Source organism: Loa loa, assembly GCF_000183805.2.
Source record: "Loa loa unplaced genomic scaffold supercont3.33, whole genome shotgun sequence".
NCBI classification, from domain to species: domain Eukaryota; kingdom Metazoa; phylum Nematoda; class Chromadorea; order Rhabditida; family Onchocercidae; genus Loa; species Loa loa.
In genome coordinates, this window is record NW_018108213.1 from 401,399 (window position 1) to 411,456 (window position 10,058).

At 38.7% G+C, this 10,058-nt stretch overlaps 2 protein-coding genes across 2 annotated transcripts; one reads left to right on the plus strand and one right to left on the minus strand.

The window, feature by feature from the left end:
* Positions 1–416: 416 nt before the first annotated feature.
* Positions 417–7,425, minus strand: LOAG_17003 (zinc finger protein; the record flags this gene model as incomplete). The annotated part of the gene is made up of 16 exons (XM_020449661.1): positions 417–683; positions 926–1,194; positions 1,650–1,800; positions 2,283–2,467; positions 2,739–2,928; positions 3,184–3,301; positions 4,230–4,424; positions 4,658–4,851; positions 4,994–5,261; positions 5,378–5,545; positions 5,631–5,886; positions 6,110–6,245; positions 6,394–6,607; positions 6,675–6,818; positions 6,921–7,189; positions 7,267–7,425. 16 exons carry the CDS (start codon positions 7,423–7,425, stop codon positions 417–419), a joined length of 3,183 nt encoding a protein of 1,060 aa, XP_020306801.1.
* A 717-nt stretch (positions 7,426–8,142) lies between these two features.
* LOAG_02061 (hypothetical protein) lies at positions 8,143–8,773 on the plus strand (the record flags this gene model as incomplete). Its single annotated transcript, XM_003137599.1, has 3 exons — positions 8,143–8,225; positions 8,310–8,516; positions 8,611–8,773. 3 exons carry the CDS (start codon positions 8,143–8,145, stop codon positions 8,771–8,773), a joined length of 453 nt encoding a protein of 150 aa, XP_003137647.1.
* Positions 8,774–10,058: the final 1,285 nt, after the last annotated feature.

Here is a 10,058-nt window from a genome sequence, read left to right on the forward strand (position 1 = left end):
TACTTTTGATTAACCGAAATCTGTCATTCTCGTTTCCTTCCACGAAATCTTCATCATTAGCAGGCAGAGAGATGGAATCCAAGATGCTAAGCACTATTTAACCATACTTAGCAACTTGTTCCCACTTTTTTCCGTCTCCGGTATTTCCTTGTCTTCAGTCTTTAAAGATTCAAACGGGTGACATCGCTACTCCTGTGACACTCCGAAGGGTAACAATCAAAGGCACATATAAGCTCGAAAGATTTTTCTGTTTAGTATAAAAATTGTGGTTTTCTCAGCTATTGCAAAAAGCGCTATATTTCCAGCTCCTTACAACAGAACCAGAAAAAGTTTTTCAACTAACAATATAAGCATAGGAAAAAGACATCTAGCATTCATTCTCTTTAACAGCTAATATCACACTACGCAAAATTATTTCATAAATGCAAGATGGGTGATATCTGTAGAGGTGCTGGTACAAGTTCCACATTCACTCGCACCATTTCTTGCACTGTGTTCCGCACTGGCAAATGTGCAACCATTTCATCAAAAACAACACCTACTGCTGTTGTTGAACCATTTGTTGAAGAAGATGGTTGAGATGATTGCTCTCTTACCAGAAATGTTTGAACCGTATAAGGTTTCCTATTTGTAGATAGTTGTCCATGTCCCTCTGGCATCGCATCCGAATCTGGCGAATTTGGCTAAAAAAATGCGAAGATGTGCTAGTTTGCAAAATTCAATACAGTATAGTTTGGTTTTCAAAGCCATACTATATTCAAATATTTTGGATGTTTAATAGTTGTACCAGCGTCTTAAAACGTTACACCAAGAGGCGTGACAGTGATTCTATTTCAGCAAAGCCAATACTTGAACAACCAAATTCTCAAGATATCTGTGGATTTTCAAAAGACTGAATTGCAATTACAGTCGAACGATGACCTACCGTATGAGTATTTCGTCCATGATCTTTTGGGTTGCTACCATTTTCCAAATTCAACATTATTTTCCCCTTCCTCACTCCAACCAATTTAGTGATGTCTTGACTTCGTCCATTTTCTGTCGCACCATTCACTACTGGTTCTTTCGATCCCGTTTTATTATTTGTTTGACTTCCAATGTGATATAAAAGATGTTTTTCGCAATAGTCCCGTGACCAAAAGCGGTATTTGCAGCCTTCGAACAAGCAAATGTAACGTTTCTTCCATAATTTGCCTGATATTTGTTAGACCTAGCAACATGAATAACAGAACTGAATCTCAAAAAGGAATGCGTGCAGCAAGCAGTGTCTTAGCATAGCAAGTGTTATACTTGTCGTCATGGCGAGGCTTCGCGAACGAAGATATGTGAGAGCTCTACCCATGCAATAAGTGTTACTACATGGTAAAGATAGGAACAAATATAGTAAAATCTAATAAATTACAAATCCGTGATCTTAAAATGAGAGGTCAACCTAATCTCTAATTTCCAACCTCTCTCCTGATCTCCAGAATCTGATTGCCAAAATACAAGTGGCAGATGTCCCCAAATTAATTTCAGTATTACGAATGTCTCATTATCATGGGCAGTCTTATGAGAACCACGATTTATAGTTTTTTTTTCCTCACAATCCTCCCTTACTATTTCTCTTGACATAACGCTTATATGGAGGATGCACAGCAATCACTTACGAGACGAGATAACACCATGAGATTTATTCTTTCCATTCTTCGATGAAAACTTCAGTCGCCATTGATGAACGATAGAAACGTGCTTGCTCAGTATGATAGGATTAAGATATCGTCGTGGACACCAAGACACTGGACAATCAAAAAATTTTTGCTGAAATTCTTTGCGACTTACTTTCATGTAGGTCTTCTCCGTGAATAAGTTACAGTTAGTAACATTACTTACGCGATGCACCAAAATAGTCGACTAGAAGCTTAATCTTAACTAAAAACGCTTCAAATGATTGTACAATTTCGAACCGCACAAATTGTTGATGCCACAGCTAAGCGCTATGAAATTCATAATGTTATTTCCGAATAACCAAATAGGGCTATCACTGGGGTGAGAACTGAAGCTCTGATGATAATAAGAGCTAGCAATATTCATGAACAACTTGTAATAAGGAAATATTTCGAAAAGTCCAGATTCCAGAAATTAGGTCCCTATATTACCACACACTTAAAATTCCTGTAACAAGGAAATAAAGCCAAGAAATCCAAACTTTGCAGGAAATCGATTGAAATATTAGCGTGATGACGACATGCAAGATCGATATATCAAAAAGCAAACACTAGGTATCAAAATTAGTTACTTACAACTTTCTGCGCTACTTGATGCTCATCTCCCGACGTTTCATCCTCTTTCATGTCTTCTGTGCTTCTATTTGCAGGTTTCCCTCCTGAATCAACCCACGAATCTGCCATACTAGAGAAATGGAAACTGTACTGTGTACAAAGCGGCTCCATATTATGAGCTGTTACTGCAGGAGAACCCGTCTCTCCTGAAGCAAGGAGAAATAATCATACTAAATGAATGTATTATAACAAATACGCAGGGTGTGCGAGCTTTATTTTCCTTGAAATATATCATATATTCAAGAATCAATATGCTTTCCTCTCGCTTAACTTGACATGTTGGAAGTCATCGGGAATATCCCAAATCAACAAACAATTCAGAGACCACAAGGGGAACTACTAAAGCAATAACCTCTGCATTCTCATCATCTCATCATTTGCATATCAACCGCTATGATCATTCATTAAATAACAAACCTGGACTACGAATAACCAGTGGATGATTGTGGATCATATGCAGCTGAAACTGAATTTGGTCGTTGAATATATCTGCACAATGTGTGCAAGTGAATTCACCTCGTTCTGTCATCATTTGTTGCTGCAAGTTCGTCGCAAGAGATCCACCAAGCGTTGCAGCACTTTGTCCACTTTTAATCTCATAAGCATCCTCAAAATAAGTGAGCTTTTTCCTAGTTGAGAAACAATATTGCAAACAAAATACTGCCCATTTACTAATTATTATTAATAACAAAGCATATGCTATAACAAATGATAATCCGGAAACAACTGCAGATAAGCCATGAATATTCCACCTGGTAAAACTGGTCTGAATTTATGCGTTTTCAATTGCTTCCATTAAAGAAATATCCACTGAATTTTTCTCAAGTATTGTTACTCATTTAAAAATAAAAGTATTTCTTACCTTTAACAAACCCTCAAGTGACTCCAAGCCCATATCCATTCTGTGTTTCTCACTAAGATGTTTCTGCATTGCTACCACACCGATGGTTCGTACATCACAGAGCGGACATCGCAATTGACTAAAAAATAGGCCATTGCATTATTTAAAAAAAAAATTTTTTTCTAAAGTCTAATATTCTTACATCAGAAGTAGCAAACAGTACTCTACTAAGACTCCGTTCTAGCGAACAGCAGCCTGACAAGAAAACACGACATATCACCAATCTTTCATTCAATTTAACTCATTTTGCTACTAGTAAAATATGAAAGTTCTTGAAGCTTACCCCACTAGATTCGTCTGAAGAGCAAATGCTCTTTCAAATGCAATCTTCAAATCTTCTAGAAAGCGAGCCGAATAACGCTGCATTTTTGGCACTAATTTGTGTCAAATCAAATTAGTGAGAAACAAACTAATACAGAGTACAGCGTACAAATAATTTAAGGAAGCATGCAAATAATTTAAGCAAATAGGGCAGGGCACAGGCAATAACAGTAGAAAGGAGTAGCTCAAAGGGACAATCGGAACGAAAAATGGGAATCTCTCTGCAAAATTTCTCAGAAAAAAGAACGGGATGTCTTCCTCTCTCACTCCACTATACACTATACAGACACCGCAACAGCAACAGCGCATGCCACATTCGCTTCACGACCGTCACGATCGATTTTACTGGCAAATGTACTTCGTCTGCTCTCTTCAACTGATGAATGTCGAAGAAAATTCCGCAACATTTCAAAAATATATTCGGGAGGGGTAAAAGGGAAACATACTTTCCCCTTTCTTCCTTCTTCAGCACATTGCTTATACGGGGCCGTTATTCCAGCCTACCAAACAAATAACACGAAAGATCCAGTCATCATCATCCTGAATGTTTCTCAAATCATTTTCATCTCAAAAAATTTACGTCATAACAGCGAAACGTCACTGAGGGAAAATGGAACGATCAACCACTCCACTTTCCCACGCACACAAATTTTAAATCAGCTCTGTAACCGACAAGAAAAAATTACTCAATATTATTTCCACTTTGATCTGCAGTTTTAAGAGCTTGACTGAGAGTCGATGTACTGGTAATACTTGAGGTAGAACTGAGAGATCCACGATGACCACGTGACGTAGGCAGTGACACAACATTATGAACTTCCTGCTTGTGTTGCTTTAAAGATTCACGAGTTTGTCCTACATTTGTATTACAAATATCGCAGCTGAAAGAAATACATCTGGTTTTTCCCCTATCTTTTTGTTTCTGAAACTTTGACCATACAAGATGCTTGCCCATATTTAAAGCGAGAGCTTCTTTGAGCCTACTGACTCTCAGTCTCTTAGAAAGTAACAAACCATTCTCGATTTTTTTAGTTACTCTTATATAATAATCTGCTAATATTTAGAAAATGAATACTCCAGTCATTAGTTACTGAATTTCACTTATAATAAATACCGAAAAGCGATCGTGCCAGACTTCTCCTTCTCTAAAGTATCGATATTTGCAATAACTGTTTTGTGCTCATCAATGACAATGCCATGCATTTTGAGCATATGCGTTCGAAGGAAATATTTGTTACATACTTCCTTGTTGCAAACATCGCAATAATTCTTGCCCGTTGTTGTATACTGCTTTTTCGGTTGTCGTGACTGAAAAGAAGCAGGTTTTTTTTTCTTCTTTTTTCTGTAACAGTAAATATAAATATTTAAGAGTTCGGTCAACAAAACACCACCAGTGTTAGAAATTAAATCTATTAAATCTTGAATGGAAAAGAAATAAACAACGACATACAGCACTGATGGGGGACGTAACCATTCCTGGCATAGCCGTTGCATTACGAGATCGGTCTGCATCATTATCCTGATTATTCTGCTGTTTTTGTGATTGCTGTTGTGGCTGTAACTGACTCAGTGGAGACAATAAGTTGAATGAGCTAAGAAAACTATTCAAGATATTATGCTGTAATAAGAGATGATGCTGCAGGGTCGCTCGGTTCTCGCACTCCTGTCCACACATTTCGCATGCTTCTTTACTGGCTGATGAATGCTTTGATGGTGATCTACAAAGAAAATTGATTCCTATAAAACTTTTGAAGTGGTAAGTAGCAAAAAGTGCAATATAACAGACTTTGTAAATGCCATATGGATCAATAATAACAAAAAATGAATAGCTCACGATTGTTGTTGCACTTGTATTCCATCAGCTTTAAATGATGATAACAGTTCTTGCGCAATTGCATTTTCCTGAGCCTGACGAGCGATCATTGCGAATAAATCACCCGTGTTTGGTAACTGACTTGCGACACTTGCAAGTGCTTCTTCGTCAGTCCTGACACTCTCCGACCTATAATTACATTGCTTCTGATCACTCTGTCCGACAAACGAGATATATCGATCGAGTGCGGACACGTGGATAAAAAAGGATCTACCTGCCTGCACCGAGTAACTCATCATCATCTTTACTTCCTTCATCAGTCGTTCTTGCTCGTTTGGTCGGTGATGAGTCCGCACTAGATAAACAATTGACAATAACAGAGGTTGGATGAGAAGTCGTTTTTGAAGGCGATATCTGTGAAGCATCTAGCACATTCTGATTGCATAGTGCAGCAATAAACTCAGCTGGACTAAGGTTTATCCCTGTCGAGGTAGTTGGCAAATCCAGAGGAAGATTCTGTGGGACGGTTGCTAAAAAAATCCATTTAGGTAATAAACTAAAATGAAAGGTCCGAAAAGATCCAAATCCTGACGGATAATATGACCCAATCCTCAATTCAACAGATACCAAAGAAAAAAGACGCATCTTGAGTACCGAACTGCTTTCGACTCGTGCGAAATTCAGTTTATCCATTTTGCCGGATGTTAAGCAATTAAGATGCAATTGGCAGTTGTAAGTATAAGACTAACTAACGTGACGCTAGTGATGTTACATTGCATTCAGATGGCGAGTTTTTGCCTGGAAATGGAATGCCGTGTTTTTTCCACTTATGTGTTCGAAGAAAGTAGCGATTGCAAAAATTCTTGTCACATATCTCGCAATAGGTATCCTGGAAAGTTGAAGAACAGGGTTCCTTTGGACTGTGGCTCAGCAGCTCAAACAGCTCACAAAATGGCTCTCAACTGGAATGAGTAACCCTGCATTCTTGTCTTAAGAGAGGAAGAAATCCCGATTGAATGAAAGCAGTACGGATTTACCTTCGAATGCCCAGCACTACTGGCAAATGGTGAATTGAGGATTGAGCTTGGGCTGCAATTTGTTGATGGAACCATACCCGCAGAACCATTGGTACTGCCAAGTGCTGCTAGGACTCGGAGAGAATCTTCAACTGATCCAGGCGAGAAATACTGATTCATCAGCTGTATCTGCTCCAGCATCGGTGGCATTCGTTGTGTTAGAGCAGCCATGTTTCTGGAATTTCAACAGATTGTGAAAGTACACGGAATATTTCTTATCCACTATATTTTGGAAAACTTACAGAGCCGAGACATTATTTGGCAATCCTGGAAAAAAATCAGAGATCCATTTTGAAAGATCAAGCTGCTGCAATTCCGATACTGATGAAGGCTGCAAATTTTCGCTCTCTACCAGAGCAATGTCTTCAGTATTCACTTTCGTTGGGCTGAAATCAATAAAATTCAAGTTGAAATTTTTATCTCTTTATTAGACGATCAGAAGCCTCGTCTCCGGTTCTAAGACGATGAAAATTAATGAAACTCAAAACCTTAATGCAGCGTTATCCACAGAATTCCGTTCGTTTGTAGATTCCGTTTCGCGATCCACAGCACCAAATGGTTTGGGTGGTAACGGTGACTCAGCGTCACACGACGAGATCGCCACTTCGGATGAAGTTGACGCTACCAACTCTGCTTTATTATTTTCGCCAACGGTTTCCTCCTGTTGTTCATTTGTGGTGCCACCGTTACTACCATTCTGACCCTGGTTTAAAGCTGCTGCTGCCGCTAACTGGCTTAAATACATCGCTCCCAAATTCTGAAATAAAGATTTCATTAAGCTTGCTTTGTGCGCACTTTCCTAATTTCAAATAAATTTTACAGATCGAAACACACCGATTCGGGAGGCCGGAATAATGGCATGTCCAACTGCGCATTGGCAAAAACCGATGGCAAAAAATTGTAAGGTGAAGGCAGCATGGAAGCAGATTGCATGAGTTGCTGATGATGTTTCGCACTTCCACTACCGCCACCCAAACTCGATGGCATCATCATATGATACTTCTACTCTGTAATTTTCCCATAAAATCCACAAATTTCAGAAATGAAATAGCACATAAGCACCTTCAAACTTCTCGTTTTCTAAAAACGACGACGACAAGGAATGTGGAATGAGCTGCGATTAGGAAAGTGTTGAGAAATGGGTGCTTGATGTTCTGAGTGGATGTTCCTCGATTCGAAACTAACCGTGGAAAAGTGTATGAGAAAGTTAGTTCCTGAAAAAGAACTTGAAATGAAATGACTGCCATTCGTTGCATGGGTAGCAACAACTCTTATCACTTGGAAAGAATCAAGCAGCATCCTCTTCCCTATCTGCCCAGCCCAAATAAAACAGCTTTACCTCACTTCTAAATCATATCAGATAATAGTATACTTCTATAAATAGTCATTTGAAATGACGAAAGTTACAAGTCAACGTCCTTCCTCATCTTCTCACACTTATAGCCTACAGCCTTATCTAGTTTCCCACTATGTGCAATAGAGATAAGTCCATAGAAGAAAGATTCCTACAGAAATTCATGTTTATCGATCAAACAGCGATACTATCTATAACAGGGGTATACCGAATGTGGAATGATAATTGAGTTGAATTCCAAGACCGAAACTGTTCTCTGAAGGGAGAGGACGCGGAGGGGAAGGGGATGGGAAAGGTTCTGTCTCGTCGAAATTAAAAAACGATTTTTGAAAAAGAGAAAAAAGCAAAAAATGCAAATGACAAATGAACAGTGTAATATGGAGATGATCGGTACAACGGGGAATATACCTACGGAAAGAGAAGTAGGAGGGGAGGAGGGGTGATTTGTTTGCCAGATGCAGTCATTTGACGAGGGTTTCCTGAAATTCTTTTAGAAGGGAAATGCGGGAATGTTTCATTGAAGAAGAAACAAGCATACATGTGCATATCACAGCCCCATTTCAGCCATAACAGAAGGATGTGACGTTACCGTAACTTATCGGTGTAATCCCGAGAGGAAGAAGGAAACAATAGCCGGGAAGAGCCACCCTCCCCCTCATGCGCTCAGCTCCACATTCCGCCAACACCAACACAACCAAAGCTTAGCAGACAACAATCCCCAATTACGTGCGTATCTCACTTAAACACTTATGAGAGCACATCCAAACACATTCATGCACGTACATCCATATTCACTGCATGCATATCTCAGGAGGCGCTTATAGCTCTTTCTGCGCACACTGTATATGGGTTGGAGGTGGAGCTGTCATCTTGATAGCAGGCTACCATGTAGGCCATCAAGCCGGGATGGTCAGCAGGAACGAAGGGATGTGCAAGCAGTTCACACCCTCTCCAACACTGAGAGCTTCTAATGTTGAAATAAATTGAAAGCAAAAGTGGCGTTGATCATTACCAGGAAGGAAATGCATAACAACGCTGGCTGGCTGTGTTACAACAAATATGGAAAATTAAGGGTCAGTAAGATGCGCCTCATAACGTGACAGTTTGTGCGGTGACAATATCAATTTTTTTTTCATTTTGCTTCAGGTGCACTCTGAGGATTGCTGCTTCTTAAACAGTTGAAAAAATTAGCCGTAAAAATTCCACTGCTCAAAAAGAAATTGAATGAATTAAGATTCACAGCATGACTGTAAAAGGAACCGAGATATGCAGAGACAGAGATCAGATACTGCTAAAACACGTAGAGGGCAACAAATCAACAAGCAACAGATTCCAGGCATTTAAAAACGGAAAGATCTAACAGAGTGTTTCATTGGCCGATTCAGAAGGGTCACTTCGATTCTACTGAATGACTATGGGTCTTCATGTTATGGTAATAAGTTCTGTGGTTTGGAATAAAAAACATGAAAAATGGTAAATACTAAATATAAGCAATAAAATTAAGGGAAGATAATTAAAAGAATCATCTTTCGATTTGGAAAAAACTTTTGTTGAGAGAAGAGTGCATGATCATTACAGACATTACAGTAAGATTGTTTGGTTTAGAATTTAGAATGAGAATTAAAACGATTTGGATGTAGAGTTCAAAGTTCATTGGGGTCTTTCCTAAAATTTCCATTGTAAATTCAGTTGCAATATTTACCTTAAAGACTCCAGAAGAAAGCTCGATTATTGTTGATTCCGGACACAGCCTGAAAAGAAGTGGTGAATTCCAACAAATCTCTCAAATGAATTCGAAATATTAATGAAGATTAACGGTGGCGACGACACGGAGCACAGGGGACAAAATCATTAATTCAGTACACACTACTCGATAGTTGAAAGTAGGGATGATAGTGATTTGAATATGACGGCGATAGAATTGAAATTAAAAAAAAAACCGTTCGCAACAAATGCTAGCACTGTTTATGTAAGCACGTTGTAGCGTATGTAAGCACGCCATCTGTATGTGTAGCGTTCGTTAAAATTGTCTTAATGCTCATTCATATATATTTCTTTTCCTCCATACCACCCTTCCGGAAGTTTTCACAAAGATTTTTTTAAAAATTATTATTTTAAGGAAACAATGCGAGAAATGAAGATTAAAAATTAATAATAAAGAGCGCAAATTTCATGAAAAACGCATAAACTTGCCCTATCTTTCAAAGTTAGCGATAGAATTAAAAGGGAGCAGAAAATAAACCGAATTAAAATGCAAACATTTACAAGTGGA